At 38.2% G+C, this 17,738-nt stretch overlaps 1 protein-coding gene across 2 annotated transcripts; it reads left to right on the top strand.

Annotated features, from left to right (window-relative positions):
- Window positions 1-14,885: 14,885 nt before the first annotated feature.
- LOC124788288 (coenzyme Q-binding protein COQ10 homolog A, mitochondrial-like) lies at window positions 14,886-16,308 on the top strand. 2 transcript variants are annotated; one of them, XM_047255520.1, is made up of 3 exons: window positions 14,886-15,047; window positions 15,133-15,285; window positions 15,545-16,308. In XM_047255520.1, the coding sequence occupies exons 1-3, from the start codon at window positions 14,968-14,970 to the stop codon at window positions 16,002-16,004; spliced, it is 693 nt and encodes a 230-aa protein (XP_047111476.1). In that variant the 5' UTR covers window positions 14,886-14,967; the 3' UTR covers window positions 16,005-16,308. The 2 variants fall into 2 exon arrangements, with proteins under 2 accessions (XP_047111476.1, XP_047111477.1); XM_047255521.1 differs by having other exon boundaries at window positions 14,887-15,043.
- Window positions 16,309-17,738: the final 1,430 nt, after the last annotated feature.

The raw sequence follows: 17,738 nt of genomic DNA, 5'->3' as shown, positions 1-17,738 counted from the left end.
TACAACTACTGTAATACTTATTTACAATGAACACATTACTGCACTGAAATGGTGCAGAAGTTAGATTATACTTACACACTTACACACACACAAGCACACACACACACACACACACACACACACACACACACACACACAAATTTTCAGTTAACACATTACTGCACTGAAATTGTGCAGAAGTTATGTTGTACTTATATACAAATCAGTTGGTTTTCCTAAGAAATTCATCAATGCTTGGCGCCACCTCCTTTGCTTGGGAGGGAAGAAAGAAAATACTCATCTATTGGTTCAAGGATTTATGAGAAAATGTTACTTGTACAGTCATGGACTAGTTGGCAAGGCATGTTTGTTTCATGCTAATAAACTGTACTGACTAATCACTCACTTGATATCATGTTGTTTCTTCGTGTGCTAGTGCTATTTACTTCAATTCATGTGTAGCATAGTGGAAATATGACATTTGAACCATCATAGACTTATCTTTCCAAATACCTGGAAATGACATTATTCAAGCTTTCAGTGACACGATAAAATTAATTGGTTTTTGTAAAGTCTCATGCTTAAATGTTTATGTGTACTCTGTGGAGATACACTGCAACAATGCATATTTCATTTTTCATTTGCCTTATGACCTATGTATAAATATCCTTATAACTAAAATGTTCACTGGAGATGTGGCCCGTTTCTTCATTTGGTGCCTGCTACTCTTGACATAATTCTCTTCTTCTGCGCCGTGACTGTGCACTGGTCGCTGAAAGAAAAAAAAAACTTAAAACTAATTGCATCATGTATCTCGGTGGCCATTGATACGTTTGGTCAATACATCCATCTGCAGATATTTCCATACTTTGTTTAAATTCATAGACATTCGTTTATTTGGTTAGCCTTTATGATCATTTACTCTGCAAAGAAAATTATTTACATTTTGTACAGTATTTTGTTGCTTCTTTTCAGCTTACACATCTCGTATAATTTTTATAATAATGCTTCCCTTTGCTTGTAAATATGTTGTATATAGCTTAGTATTTAATTAAATCTCTGTGTACATATATCAATAGGTTCCTTAGTTCTTAGGCAGTAGATGTATTTGCATAGTATTTCCGTTTAGTTTGCATTTAGAACTTGTACATATTGCATTCCTATTTGGTTGTGCCTTCTGCCAGTCTGTTGTGCACATGCACAGGTCAGTGCCTCCTCTCCTACTACTGACGTCAGCGCGTATTGTTGAGTGCGGACAGCTGAGCCATAAGCTAATTTTGTTTGTACCTTCGCTTCACATTAAGCAGTGTATTACTTCTCATTGCTGTTAATTTTATGCACACGTGTACAAATCAAAAGAAATACTTTTGCCTACACATATTATCATAAAATACACTCCATAAGTAAAATTACACTTAGAGTTATGTACACTTTGTACAATTATCTTGTGAAAGGACGAAAAAATTCTACTTAGCTTCATCATTCTATAAAAGCTTTTATATCTTTGTGAGCGCAGAGACCGTTCTCTCTCCCTGTTTTCTCATAGACTAATCTGTATGTCCCATACTTTAGTATTTTGGAAATTACATTTGGTCCTGAATAGAGTAATGCCCACTTTTTATTCAGTTTGCCAAATTTTGTTGATTTAGGGTGCGTTTGAAAGGGACTCATTGCCCTTCAAAAAAATTGCATAACATATTTCAGTTTCTTATTATAAATTTTCTTTCCATGCTCAGTCCTGTTTTCTAGTATAACCATGGCTTGTTTGATTTTGTCTTGTAGTGTCATTTCTGTAGTGTGTGCCTTTGGCATGGGCGACTCCCACTCATTTGTTTGTTATGTCTGCAACATCAATTCGTTAGGTGTGAAACCTGTTGAAGAATGTGGAAGGCTATTGACAACTTGTACGGAAGGAGTTACATATTCTAGCCATAGGGGTGTATGTCCTAATAAACCGGTTAAATTCTGTAAAGACTCGTTCTACTGACCTTGGTTCAGGGTGAAAAAAGCTTACTATTGTGTCCTTTATGCCCTGTGATGTCATAAATCGTTTCCACTTTTGCCCTGTGAAATATGAATCATTATCAGTTAGTACTACCTTTGGTTTACCTGATCTTCTCAAATAGTCTCCCACAGTTCTTTTTCTGATATTCGTGGCTGTTGCATTTTTAATGGCGTACATTTTGATATGTTTCAAGAAAATATTGTATAGTGTTACTATGTATTTCCTCCTCCTTTACTTCTTGGAGATGGACCAGCTATGTCGAGGGATACTATAGCTAGAGGGATTTTTGTGAGTGTTGGATGTGGCTCAATATATTTTGACACATTGGACTGTTTTGATTTTTGACATATTGCTCATTTTCTTAATACTTGTAGGACTCACCCTCTCAAATTTGGGAAATAACAAAGTGTTGCAATTTTTTCAGTACATTTGCCTACTCCATAATGTCCCTATGTTTCATGTGTGTGTCTTATAAATTCGACGACATAATCTTCAGGAATATACACATATCATTGATTAGATTTTTCATATTTCCTATGAAACAAAACCCCCTTGTACTCATGATATCATTTTCTTACCTTTCCACCTTTATCTTCCTTAAGGTTTTGCATGACTTTACTACATCTGCGATCTTGCTGTTGTATAGTTTTCATTTGCTTACAAAACGAATGGTACTCAGACTGTTGTGTTGTGCCCTGCATTAATTACGTTCTGAGTTCTGCATCTTACTCTGTTAATTCACCAAACTCCTCTAAACCTTGTGGTAACCTGGACAAGGCGCGTGCAATAACATTCTGACTTCCTTTAATATAAATGATTTCGAAATTGCATTTTTGCAAATCTACAGTTCAATAGTTTACATGTTAAAAGAAATGACAGTGATTGATGTCATAGTAACCTTTGGTATTCTTGCCCCACAAAAATATATTCAGACTTTTTAAATGCCCATATTACAGCTAAACTTTCCTATTCTGACACACAATAAGACCTTTCTGCTACTGATAATGTGTGACTAGCAAAACTGATTACCTTAGGTGCTTCCTTACCTCCTTCTCGCATCTGGAACAAGCATGCCCCTAGCCTCTGAGATGAGGCATCTATGCATAGACAAAAATACTTGGACATGTAAGGATGGCTAAGAATGTTTGCATTTACTAATACCTGCTTCATGTTATCAAAGTCCTCTTGACACTTATCATCCCATAACCAAAACCTATTTATTTCGTAACAGATTGAGCAATGCACCTCTGCTCATTAGTTGTTGTGGTACAAATTTACGAGAAAAAGATGCTAATCCTAAAAAGGCTTTTAGTTATCTGTATCTTGATGCTCTCCTCATAACATGAGTCTACATTGCATGTGTTAAACTTGTATGCAACTAACTGCTCAACTGTAGAAATTCTTTAAACCATCCCTTAAAGTTTACAGCACCATTTCGTTACAAAAAATTATGTTAATACTGGCGTCGCCATCTTACCTTACCAAACGTCAGGCTTCAGTAAAAGCTACAGCTTCGCCAGTCTAGCAATGTAATTAAGTATTGAGCTCACTCTAAGCTGATGTGAAAGACAGACCGCGGTGCATATCCGCTGATCATCACATGACCAGGAAAGGTCGAGCTACAGAACTGTTCCAATCTGCCTAAGCTGCAAGACCTTCGAACCTCCCACAAGACCGACACCATTTCTGGCTGATTCAACATTTTGTAATCGTCTGTTAACAAAGGTTAACGAACTATCTATTCCACAAGACTGTATGAATCAGTACCAAGATATATTTCCAAATGAATAATATTTTAAGAGAGAGAGGCTGTTAGTTTAGTTAACAGTCAAAATAAAGCGAGCTAACCAAAAGTGCAGAGACAATTTGTGTTGGGTCAACACACTATTGCAGAAACAGACCACTGAATAATCTTAACGAGATTCTGAGCAACTGATAGAGGAGCAGACTGAGATTTGGAAGGAAGGATTCTGTAGTCAGAATTAAAGATTGAAAGGTTTGTGCTGTTAAGGCAACATTTGCTGGGACACACAGTCTCCATATTTGAAGCCAGTGAAGCATAGCATTTAAAAATTTCAACTGATTACCAGAGGTGTTTCTCATATTTTCTCTGTATGGAACGTTGAGTCTTTGGGCTTCAAATATACTTTTAATGTCAGAAATTTTCCACCATTTTACAATGATTTGAAGGAAGACAGCAATCTGATTTATCCCTTCAGAAATGTCTGGAAGGTCTTTCGTTGCGTGTTTCAGTGCTACTACATACACTGTTATCATTGGAAAATCTTAGAGCTATGTTATCATTCTCCTTTTATGTAGATGAAGAATAATAAACCTTGGCTGAATGTGTGTGGCCATAGCTAACCAATGAGTGGTTTTTCTTTCTCATATGGAAGTTCCATACACTTGAACTGCACTGACAGTATGACAGAATGGTTAATCATATCAGGAAAATATAATGTCTTGTTGACATTTGTCTTTGTTTCCCAGTTATTTCAGATGAATTTCACTATATGCACAGTGTCAAATATAAAAAAAACAGCTTCCCAGAAGACTCCAGGGGATGTACAATACTAAGTTGCAAGATTTTAGTTCGGCTGAAGAGCTCATATACTTTTCTGTTCACATTATTATCATCTGCTACAAGGCTGGCAACTGTGAATCGTGTACTTTATTCTATAGACAGAACTTTTCCTGTTAAATACTTTAGCTGTTCTGTGTTCATATTGGCAACTGGTATAATAGCTACAACATCAACATATTTTCTACATCTACATATATACTCCGCTAGCCACCAAGCGGTGTGTGGTGGAGGGCACTATTCGCACCAAAGTCATTCCCCCCCTCTGTTGCACTTGTGGATCACGCGAGGAAAAAACGACTGTCTGAATGCCTCAGTATGAGGTCTAATTTCCCTTATCTTTGCATGGTGATCATTGCACGACATGAAAGTTGGTGGTAATAATATATGCTCTACATCCTCGGCGAAGATCGTTTTTTGGAATTTAGTGAGAAGCCCCTTCCGTTTAGCGCGTATTCTATCTGCAAGTGTATCCCACTTCAAACTTTCTATGACAATTGTAACGCTCTCGTGACGGCTAAATGTACCAGTCACGAATCTTGCTGCTCTTCTTGGACTTTCTCAATCTCTTGAATCAGAACCAACTAGTAAGGGTCCCATACAGACGAACAATACACTAAGACTGGACGAACTAAAGTATTGTAAGAAATTTCTTTTGTTGAAGGACTGCATTGCTTGAAGATTCTACCAATAAACTGCAATCTAGAGTTCGCCTTACCCATTACTTGTGGAATCCGATCATTCTGTTTGAGATCATTTCGAATAGTCACACCCAGTTTCTTGATGGATGTTACCACTTCCAAAGACTGGGCATTTATTTTGTACTCATACATTAATGGGGATTTTCAATTTGTTATATGCAGTAGGTTACACTTACTAATATTGAGAGATAACTGCCAGTCATTACACCACACATTTATTTTCTACAAATCCTCACTGATTTGTTCACAATTTTCGTGTGATACTACTTTCCTGTAGACAACAGCATCATCGGCAAACAGTCTAATGCCGCTGTCAATACCATCAACCAGATTGTTTTGACTAAAGAGAGTAGCCATAAATATTTGGGCTGTCTCAGCCCATGTCCCGCCATCAAAAGGGCTACTTCCATATTTTTCACCACACTTAAAATTTGTGGCTGAACATAAATCTTATCCATTAGCAGCTGATAATTGCAAAGAAGTTACTGAAGGATACGTGGGTGTGGAATAAAAATAATATCATATTTTCAGAGAGCATTATAAGCAGAAAGTGAAAGAACATACAAACAGCAAGCATGCCTAAAGGTTTTGATACCATAATGCCTATTGTTTTTTTTTTTTTGTATTTGTGACAGATTAAGTTGTTCTTTTATAACAATTTTATTAGTGCCATCATTTATTTTTACGCTGCAACTGAAATCAGAAATTACTGTGATGTAGTAGATGACACAAGAAACTACACTGTCATGTGCCAAGAGACATGACTGACCAAATATTGCTGTTAATGTTTCTGTTTGTGACAGTGACTTTATGTCAGCCAGACTTTTCACTGAATCCTGCTGTAGATAGCACTTGTAAGCTTCGGTAATCTCCTGAATATCATTTTCCTTATTGTCTTCTTTTGCCTGCAAGACGTGTTACTTAAGACACAGATTTCGAACAGTATGATGGTGTGTTCAGAAGTATTATGGGCACAGCATCATTTGTTAGCTCAGAGATTACTCTTGGAAAGACTTTTAATTCTCCTTTGTCCATAATTCTTTCCACTCTAATTACATATCGCTCATTGAAGTGTTTTATGCAAACACCTGGTTTTTTCACTTTCGAAAAGTCAGTTGGAATATGTCTAAGCCAAACATTACGACATTATTTATCTGAAGGCAATGAAAATATTATTGTTCTTTCAGTTTACATTTTTTGATAGGATCTGCACGTAAAGACACTGCACTTTCATGGTGTTTCGAAATTTCTCCAAATCTAGAAATAAAGTGAAATGCATATTTACATATCTTGCAAGTAACTACCACAATGTTTATTCAATGTTTATTTTACTGCTATCTCATGACTGTAAAGTCAGAATTGTAAATGCAAAGAATTTCAGCATTTACTTAACTCATATGTACAAATAGATCCCTTCTCACCCTTCAGCGTGGAAATCTTCTTGGAATGCCATGCACCCTCAGAAGCATGACACCAGTGCCTTGTATTCCACATGGTAATAAGTTTAAAACTCAATCTGAAATAAAACACATGGGTATTGTTTGGCCACAATAACTTGACGATTTCGCTAGCGCTGCCCAAAGCAGTGAAAATAGGCACTACTTGAAACATACTCATTTGTCTCGGAGCAAAGCCAACATCAAGCTGCCGAAGGAGGTATATGTTGTTTATATAGGTCGTTGAAGCTGCCCCTAGAAATCGACAGAATGCTTTATAAATATTATTTCAGGATGGGTTAATAGGCCACAGCGACTCTGTGAGGAAGGCTGAACTGTTATCTATTACACAGGAAAACGAACCAGCCGTGAAAATATACGTTGTGGATAAAATCGCTGAGAGTAGTGGCCACAATGTGTTTATGCTCTACAAATGCGATCTAAATCCCACAGAATTGGCATAGGTCAAAATAAAACACAATTTCATGGAGAACAATGTCACTGGTGACATGTCGACGGGAAGATTGCAGAATCTTGGTCATGCTGCTTTCGTTTCAGTTACTGCACAGGACTGGCAAGGTTGTGCATGAATGTACAGCAACTGGAGCAAGAGTACTTGATCCGAGATGGAATAATGGAAACGGCCATTGATGAAGTTATCATTAATACCATGTCTTCAGGTGATGATCTTGAAACAAACACAAATGACAGTCATCTTTAGTTAACATCATTTTGACAGTTCTTTCAGGCAGTTTCCAAAAATCAATTTTTTACTTTCGATTCACAGTGTCGTAAGTCGTACATTCATTTTTCATTGTTTTCGATACAAAAATAATAGGCTACTTAAGTTATGTGGATGTGTGAGAAAGTTAGGTGATTTCCGATCCGACGGAAATGCCACTTACGCGTGCGGTGCCGATTGCGATTTCGTTTTAAGTGCAAAACACAGGTAGTGATACCAGCACTGCTGCTAGCAGCTGACGCTGCCTTCCTCTTATAATACCGCTCTTCTCTCCTCGTCAGCTGTTATGGGGCGGAGGGGGAGGGGGGGGGGGGGGCACGGCTGTTCGCGCCAATCGTCAAGTTATCCTGGACAAACAGTGTGTGAAACCTATGAGGTTAATATGCATGCTTCAAATATTATATTAGCACGTATTTTGAAATAAAACGTCGTGTAAGCATTGAATGTCTTCGCTATGTAAACAATAAGAAATTTGGTAAAAGTAACACACACAATAAAGTGCAATTCATGAAAACTTGTACAGGAAAGCAGTTATCAGCCACCATGAATCACAGCTTCAATAACACATCTCGACGCAGCAGATCTCATGAGCCACAAAGCCCACCCAAGCTGCTGTCGTCACGTAAATGGGCAGCGGCCTGTCTTTCTCTTGTACCTCGGAGCTCACTGGACAGCATGCGGCCTCATCCAAACCGCTCAAATTGGCTCTCACAATGCTAAAATACAATTGGTCATTCACACTTTGGATCGAGCTGTGGTAAGTGAAACAAAACCAAGGAGGTTAGAAAATAACCTCCTTGAACGAAACAGTGTTCCTCACTTGGTGTCACTAAATGCCGCTATGCAGCGTTGGCGCTTGTGTTTTTGTTTTTTCCATGGATGTATCATATTATACCTCCATGTTTTTTGCACTACCCGTAGTATTGCATGCTGTCTTTGCAGCTGTTACTTCACAAGATATTCTATGAAGCAAAGAAGTGCATTTAAAGTGTTTGAAGTCATAGTTATAAAAATATTAAACAGAAGAATGACTCCCAACAAAGAATTGCTGTGTTTTTTGGCACCAGCAGCAGTCACACATAAAACAAATTAAGCCTCTCATTTCTCAATACTGCAGCAATAACAACAATGGCAACAAGATTCATTATTTGACTTTGAGCTGGTGCACTATGAAAGGGCGGCGTAAAAAAGTTGCGGCACATTGTATGAGGCAGAAATGAAAGTACGTGTAGGAGGCTGCAACTAGTAGTAAACATGGATGTGGCAGGGGGATTATCAACTCGAGTCCCAAGTCACATTCATTGAAAGTGTGAGTGACAGTGAGGCTGAAGTTTCTCTGTTGAAAAATGATAACTTGAAATATTTTACATATGAAAATAAAATAAATATAGTATCAGTTAATATATATGTTTCAGTGGTATTAACGACTGGTAACTAGATTATGTATACATAATCTATCAACCAGCGTTCCAGAAACTGAAGGATTTGTTTGAGATATGACTGGCTTCGAAATGCGGAATATATATGCAAGGCTTTGACAGTAATCTCCTGTTTCCAAAAAACGACGAATAACAGCAAGTTTATGATTCAAAGGAACCGCTTTTCTGAAATTTGTGTTCTGTTTTAAAATAACTGACCCTGTCATATTCTTTGAAATTTAAAAATCGGACGGCGACTTCCTATTTAAGTTATGAAAACTGATTCCAATGACAGCTCTCACGGGAAGTCACACCTGCCTGTGGTTCGTTTTTGTCCACCAACGACGTTTTCTTCGTCTGCTTATTTTGTTAAGTATTTTTAAAGCAGCACCACACATTATTACTTTTTCCTCTTCACTTGTCATAGCGAGCTCTTGGCGCTAATACGCAATGTGAGATGTTGCTGCCAGTTCAATGTAGCAGGTTATGCGAATATGTAGAAATGTTCGTCGCTGCTACAAAAGGGGACGCAAACAGTGTAGCCAAAATGTTGCGTAATTTGTTTCAAACAATGTTGCGAACAAAAACATGATTTTAAGTTCAGTGTAAATGCGGCTTCAAAGAAACGTGTTTTTAATCTTAAGTGTAAAAGAGGCTTAAATTTGTACCCATATGTGGTACGGAGGAAAGTCGCAACATGTGTTGCAAAAAGCAGCAAACAAAATGCCAGAAACAGAAAGATTGGTCAAATGGTCTATATAGTGGCTGCTTAAACAAAGGCAGTTTTCGCACTTAAATTTATTTCTCGAGTTGCAGAGAGAACTGAGCAAGTGGCGTAATTATCCGAGGATAGATTAGAAAACTGTAAATGTCTTTTGACACTCATAATGCGCAGCACAAAAAAACTTGTATAGGGAAAGAAATTTCTCCACATAGGTGGCTGAGATGACGTTAAGATTCCTGGCAATGGGAGCTACAAATGTCTAGATATTTCCTCTGTAATTTCGGAACGAGCATTGATTGAAATTATACCCAGCACACCCCATTAGCTGTTTATGCTGCCCTGCCGGATGATTTCATGAAGGCAAGTAAAGTACTGCACCTCAATTCTGAGAAGTTACAGATCACATTTTTACAGTTTTGGACATACTCAAGACACTCTATATTTTTAAAACTTACATACATGGGCAGTGAGCTACATATCAGTTTGTTACTAAGTTGAGATCAATTTCCTGGCTGAAGTCTATCAGCAACTTTCGCACCAGAATACAAAATTCCATTCTAAATTCTAAATAGGGATTCAAAGTATTGCTGTATCCTGAGAGGGAGCAAAGGACACATAGCTACAGTAACAGTGGTCTTACCTCCAGCAAATAGTTGATGAGAGGAAGATGGTGTGGGCTGCTTGTAGAACTGCGACAGCTGCTAGACACAAGCCAAAAATGGTGCAGATTATGGAACTTGGTGAGGAAAAATTAAAGAAGCAGGGTAGAAATTCTAAGTGCCCTACTTTCTAGATAAATTTTGAAGGCTCTTCTGACACCATCTCACAAAGTCTCATCAGTAGCCCATCTGATGCTCTGAATACTTGTCTCTGTGGCAATGGCTGGTGCCGAGGCTAGGCAAATAATCTGTCAGATGTCTGGTGACATTTGACACAGAGACGGTGTTGACTGGAGATTATGGTGTCCTTCTCTTGCTTCTATGTCGATGTGCTCCAATTTACATGGCAACTAAGCCTGCTCCCAGGACACTCTGAGCCACTGCTCACGTACATATTGTCCTTCCGTTATCATATTTAGTCATATCTGGAGACTCGTTGCTGTTGCTGGTTGTGTCTTGGCACCCAGGCGGTCTTGTAGTGTTGTGCATAACTCTGTCACAAGGCACCTCAGGGTTGACGTGTGTGTTTCATATTTCAAACACTGAGGCAATGCTTCCTGGCGTTCCTGTATCATATTTCTGGGCTTTCTCAGTGGATAATCTTCAAATTTTCCCATTTGTGTATGTCTGATAGGGCTGAGACGTGCAACAGCATATCTGGAAAGTTTTACTTGTAGCATTGTGGCAGGATATTCTACAGTTCACCTCTAAATAACTCTTGTTGGGAACCACATAATTATTATGTTAGGAAGTAAAAGATGTTTATTAATAACTATGTCCATGAAAGCACAGTTCCAAAATCGTCCATTATCAGCTTAACTCAATTATCTGACTGTACTCTTCTATAGAACAAATAAGGCCTACTTTTTTTTCCTACCCTGTCACAACACACATTAGATTATGGTGTAGGACAGTACTGAGTGAAAGTATGGCAGCAATAGTGGAGCACTAGATCGAATAGATTTCGTTACTTTGCTTGACCTTACGCAATAAACAGTCCAGTGTTATGTAGCGTTTCCCAGTTTGCCATAGAGTCAACCACTTCCAACTTCTCTGTAGATGCCTTCTGAATGCCTGCGCACACACAACGATCTGTCTGCACAGTTATCTGAGGAAATGTCTGTGCATACAATAGATTGCTGCAAATGTGGCATGTTCACCTTTCTGTGTAGAAAAGAAATTTCAGTGGCAATCGAATACACTCTCGTTCAGTGACCTCAAAGCTTTTTTCATGTATTCAGGAATGGAGTAAATTCTATTACAGTTTGTGTTCGCAACTTTTGTTGCAAAAAACAAAAAGGAAACAAAATCTCAGAAACAGGAGGACATATCAACATAGTTACCTAGAGGCTGTTTAAGCAAAGGCAGATTTTTTACACAAATTTACAGGTTCTGTGGCGAACTCGACAACTGGCTTAATTGTTTGAGGATGGATTTAGAAAAGTGTAAATATCCTTTGACGTTCATATAGCCCAGTATAATTGGGGAAGAAACTTGTATGAGGAGAGAAATTTCTCCACATGAACAGCTGACAGTAATATTAAAATTCCTGGCAATATGAGCTACAAGGATCTAGAATTTGCGACTGCAGTTTCGAAACAACCTCTGAGCGAAATCATATGCATCACAAGTGATCTACTTACACTGTCCTGAAGGATAGTTTCATTCAGGCAAGTAAAGTACTGGTTCTCAATTATGCCAAGATACAGACCAGACATTTTTTTACAATTTTGGACGTGTTTGAGACCAGTGTATTCTTAGATGTTATACAGGTAGCCAGTGAGTTATGTTTCAATTTCCCTGTCAGAGGTTCGAGTCCTCCCTCAGGCATGGGTTTGTGTGTGTGTGTGTGTGTGTGTGTGTGTGTGTGTGTGTGTGTGTGTGTGTGTGTGTGTGTGTGTGTGTGTGTGTGTTGTCCTTAGTGTAAGTTAGTTTAAGTTAGATTAAGCAGTGTGTAAGCTTAGGGACCGATGACCTCAGCAGTTTGGTCCCACAAGACCTTACCACAAAAAAAAGTTTGTTTATAGGTCGAGATTTTCAATTTGTTGCCTTCAGTCTATCAGAAACTTTTGCTCCAGAATATAACATTCCATTCTCAATTGTAGACAGTGATCTGAAGTATCTCTGGAGAGTTTCACTTGTAATATTTTGGCAGTGAATTTTACAGCGCACCTCTTAATCATGCTTTTTATGAAGTACAAATTATATTAGGAAGCGAAAGAAGTGCAATAATAACCATGTCTCTTAAGGCACTGTTCAAAGATCTTCCATTACCAGCTGAACACCATATTCTAACCACAACCTTCTTTAGAACAAATAGGGCTTACTTTTCTTGCTACCGTGTCACATCTTACAATAGATTATGGCAAAACACAGTATTGAGTGAAAGTATGCTAGCGATCCACTAGCGCCAGATCGAACAGCTTTCTTTACTTAGCTTAGCTCTGTGCCGTAAATAGTCCACAACGATTATTTTTTCTATGTACTACTTCTCAGTTTGTTGCAGGGCGAACCGCTCGTAATTCTCTGTTACAGAATTATAATCAGATGCCATCTTATCTTTAGCGCTGTATTCCTCCAATTAATTTTCCACAAACATGTATGACTCCTATAGATTTCAACAAGTTCGGTAATGATCTATCTAAAACACTGCCGCGTGTCTGTAATTTTAAAAATTCACTCTTCATACACAGACGAGAAGCACTATAATGAAGAAACAGGTGAGTCAAACATGTTTTAGCCCCAGATTTGCTCTGATCTTCTGTCCGTTTGCACCACCTTGTCTGCGTAAATGTGGTTTGAACTAACAGTTTTGAGCAATTTTGTTCAAACCTCCAACTTCCAGGTTTGCGTACATCTCATATCTGCCCAAAACTACTGTTCACACGCAACGATCTGTTTGGGCAGATGTGATGTGCGCAGGCAGATCGTTGCGTATGGATGCGCCTGGTCGCCGTGTGGACGATGTAGCCTAGAGCTAATAAATATTAGTTAACAAAAAATATACATGTCAGTAGAAAAGAGTAATTTTCCAGCCATCATGTTACTGGTGTCAGTTTTAGGCGCACGTTGATGTTTCCATATTTGTTGTGGCTGCTGGAAATGGGTAAAGTAGCGAGATTGAATATTTCTGCCCCTACAGCAGCCTCTACTGTATCGACATACTAGAATCTTCATGAATCAGGCAATAAGTATTTTATTGTACAACTGAAGGTATTACCACAGTCTAACATAACAGTCGCGACAATCACTGCTGTAAAAGTCGTTGCCGTTTGACAGATGGAGCGACACTGGCGCTCCAAGCGGCAGGTAAGGTGAACGTCAGACGCGCCGTAAGCATAATGTTTGTTTGCATCCATTTCCTACGTAATTTCCGAATTATTCGAGTTAGTTTCTTGCCTCCAAGAGTTTGTGTAGTATCAGAAGGCATATATGTTTCTAAAAATGATTCTAAAATAAGCGCAAGTGTGGACAAAAACCATGAATAGAGTGGCAAGCTACAATACATTCGTGAAGAAACACTTGTGACATTGGACAGAATTGCAGCTTACTACGTTCATATCAAAAGAATATAAACACACAGATTCACATGTAAGAAGCACAGACATGTACCTCTACATGCAAAGCGATGGACAGCTCGTTTATCGTTCTGTAGGCCTACTGTGTTTGTCATTGTCGCCTGTTGCCACAAGTACGACCTTCATCTTTATATTACTCCAAGTGGGACAAGCAACTGACAAATAGTGGGAGAAATATGCTGAAAACATTATAATGAGCTGTTTACATTTCACGAAAAACCAAATATTTGAATAATTTTCAAACAATCTGTCTGTAGGCACTTTCCTTGTCCCATAATAGTTTCGCTCGAAGCCTAGCGATCTGCGCATTCTGACACTTCACACGCTTTTGTAAGACACGAACAGCTGCAGTTAATCTACCCAGTTCATCGTCATAGTAGGTCTGTGTTGACAATTCTCACGAATCTGGCACTAATGCGTGGAGAGTTCAACTGGCTGCTTCTGTGTCGTAGGACTGTTTTACAGCTTTAGATTGACTGTCGAATCTTTGTGGCAGTTTCCTCTTCATCGTCAGTTGAGGTGGCTTATTTGGAATGTCAAACAGTGTGGGTACTGCATTCCACGCGAGTTTGTTATTGTCTGCGTTCATGAACTGGTTTTGTTCGAAATGTAGCGAACAAAACCTAATATTATTATACAGGTAAACCGGGTCTTTCTTCATAAGGTCTTCTCGTCTGCTATTAACTAGCCATTTTTTTTGCTCCTAAAACGAAACATTCATCATTTATACACATACATTTGCAAGTGAATCCTGACGATACAGTTTAGTAACATGATGGTATATACCTCTCAGGATCCTTAGGAAACCTAGAAAAGACGGCTGTGGTGTCTTCTGCCTATTGCTGCTGCAATTTATTGCGCTACAAACGCTCCCGATGGTGAAAACCATTGTATAAATCAAAATAAACAATCACTATTCGCTTTCACGATCGCGCCGAACTCACAGTTCAACCTACCGGGCGCTTGGAGCGCTGCTTGCGCTGAAGGCAACAAAATCGAGGCGAAGTGTCGCGACTGTTTGTTAGACTGTGGTATTACCAAAAACACACAAGAAAATCTTTGGTTTGTACTTGCGTCATTCCTTCTGCTTTGGTTTGTGGCACCATCACTAATTCACTATCAGTTCAGTAGGGAAAATGTGGCGATGGCAGCAGGGAGGAGTTTATGTTTTGGTCGTCAGCTGATACGCTGTAGTTGTCAAGTGAGATGCTCAGTCGCATGTGGGTAAATATGAAGACTGTGTTTAAGGTGGTGAGCTGTAAGTTAGAAATTATGCAGACTTCATGTGATTTTATTGCGTATTTCGCAGAAACGTCTTCGTAAGACACAAGTCATGTATCAACCAAGGAAAGATTATTACCTTTTTCCCAGATGACATAAGCAACCAAGACTACCGACCGTTCTTCAGTTTTACTGGGATCAGCGACAAAAAGAAGGAATATTCTGGGAGAAAGCTAGTTGGGTATGTAGAATTACAGAAAAGTTATATATGGACATTGCCCTTGGGATGTTTTACATGCACTTTTGTCATACGAAAATCACGAAGATGTGAAACGGACTGTCCATCACAACTTCAGATTTGTCCAGTGTGTGTCGTATTCAATAAATTAACTTCTTCCGAAAAGCGATTATTGTTTTGTTTTGTTCGATAATTTTGTATTAGTTTTTCGTCAATAAATTCCAGCCATTTCGTAAAAAGAAACCTTGCTTTTACATTACAGGTATTCCATGGAACAAATGTTTGATGTGGTTTCTGACGTTGAGAACTATAAGAAATTTGTTCCATTTTGTAAAAAATCTATAGTTTTCTCAAAACGACCAGGTCATTTGAAAGCTGATCTTGTTATTGGCTTCCCTCCAATAAATGAAAGTTACACATCAAGTGTAACTCTTGTGAAACCACATCTAGTGAAAGCAGAGTGCACAGAAGGAAAATTATTTAACCATTTGCTAACAATATGGAAATTTAGTCCTGGTTTGAAAAATAATCCGAAATCCTGCATTATTGATTTTTCTGTATCTTTTGAATTTCGATCAACTTTGCATTCACAGCTTGCCCATATGTTCTTCAATGAGGTAGTTAGACAAATGGAAGGTGCCTTCCTGACAGAAGCAACAAGGCGCTATGGGAAGGCATCAGTTCAGACAAAAAGAATTGGCATAGTTTATGCTAATTCGTAACACAGTTGTTAGTTTTGAATAGTCTCTTAACTGTTTTTATATCTGGCAAACACATTTTATCTGCAAATTTTTCAGTGCTCAATGAATTTGTGAACTGCTGCCATTTCCCATGATTGTATTTGAATAATTCATGTACATAAAATTGTATATATATGTAAAAAATCAAAATGTTTTAGTTCCAAACTGTTATGCCGCTCCGTGACACCTAGTATAATACTGTAACTAATTTTAACTGAGAGGAAACTGTTACCGTAAGATTGTACCTAATGTTATATACTTGATAAATAAATTTATTTTCAAAATATGTTGTTTTAGGTTGTACACTTATTTTGCCGAAATGTGTTTATTAATAACAACTTATTTTGGGTGTATTGTATCTCTCTCTCTCTCTCTCTCTCTCTCTCTCTCTCTCTCTCTCTCTCTCTCTTCACTTGTGAACTAAAATGATTATTAGTATGAATCACTGGGATAGGGTGTATGCTATGGTACTGACTTACTAGTCTTGTTTTTGTGTGACTGTTTTGCATACTGTAGGTGTTGAATGTTGGGCAATTTTTGTATGAATTTGATAATTTATCAAGTACTTCGTGTTGAAGGTAATTGTCTCAAGTGAGCTATTTTAGTAAAATAGTATTCCAATACTCATTGTCATTGACAATAAAATGCCTTTCTTTCCTTGAAATTATGAGATGTAATTATTGGCTTTGAGAAACTGGAATTCTTAGTGTTGTTGATAGACTTGAGAACAAGAAACTTTTGAAATTGCCAGTTCCTTTCTCTTAGAGGACAGAGGGTTGGGTTAGGGGAGGTTAAAAAGGAAGTGTAGGTCACTCACTTCAGGATAAGAGGAACCAATCATTCATTTATACTATAGAAATGCAATTTCCTTTGGAAGATATTGTTCATGTATGTGGACTGGAATGTGTTACAATGAGTACAAGATAAACTGAATCTTTTAAAATAAACCCCTCATTCATACAAACAGTTTTTAACTATTGTTTTAGGTATTGTCTCGGAAAAAAGAAATTTGTAACTTTGGGCTGGATTATTAAAGGATTAAATAAAGTTAATTTGTCTGCTTACACAAACTAGGTCTAAAGGAAATGATGTAGTGTGCCTATCTGCCCACCACTTGTAGGCTTCACACACTGGAATTCTCACTGAGCACATCCAACATAAAAATTCGCTTATTTATGTAGGCGTCAAAAGGGAGAATGTAGAGAGGTGCAATGAAAGGGTCGTACATTAATATTTGGTGGAGAGAGTTGCTGTAGATGCTGGCAAGTATAGACACATGTAACACACAGGAAGGAGATAGAATGAAGTTATTACAAAAAACTGCAGTGGTGTGTATTTGACATTTGAGGAAGGATCCTAGGATAAAATGTGTGTGTATCCATGACTGTCCATTGCATTAAAATGGGTGGAACGGCAGAGAGAAATGGAGCTCGGGAGAAGGAAGCCGTTGAAGCAGGAATGAAGAAAGGATAGAGAATAGAAATGGACACAGGTTGGTGTACAGTAACAAATTGATGAGAGTTGAGGGACTGAAGGTTGTGTTTGAGGGAAAGTTGCATTTGGACTGTTGTTGAGTGGAAGGAAGAAGTGTGTTCAAGAATACGCTTAATCACAGAAGGTGCTGAGCAGGATTTCTTATAGCTTGATGAAGTCATCCTCAGTCATTTCCATTAGGCTTCATCAGGTCAGTGGGAGTCAGACCAGTTGAGTCCATAT

This window comes from Schistocerca piceifrons, chromosome 3 (genome assembly GCF_021461385.2).
Source record: "Schistocerca piceifrons isolate TAMUIC-IGC-003096 chromosome 3, iqSchPice1.1, whole genome shotgun sequence".
Taxonomy (NCBI): Eukaryota; Metazoa; Arthropoda; class Insecta; order Orthoptera; family Acrididae; genus Schistocerca; species Schistocerca piceifrons.
Note: the sequence above shows the minus strand (reverse complement) of the source record. Positions and strands in the feature narration are given on the sequence as shown.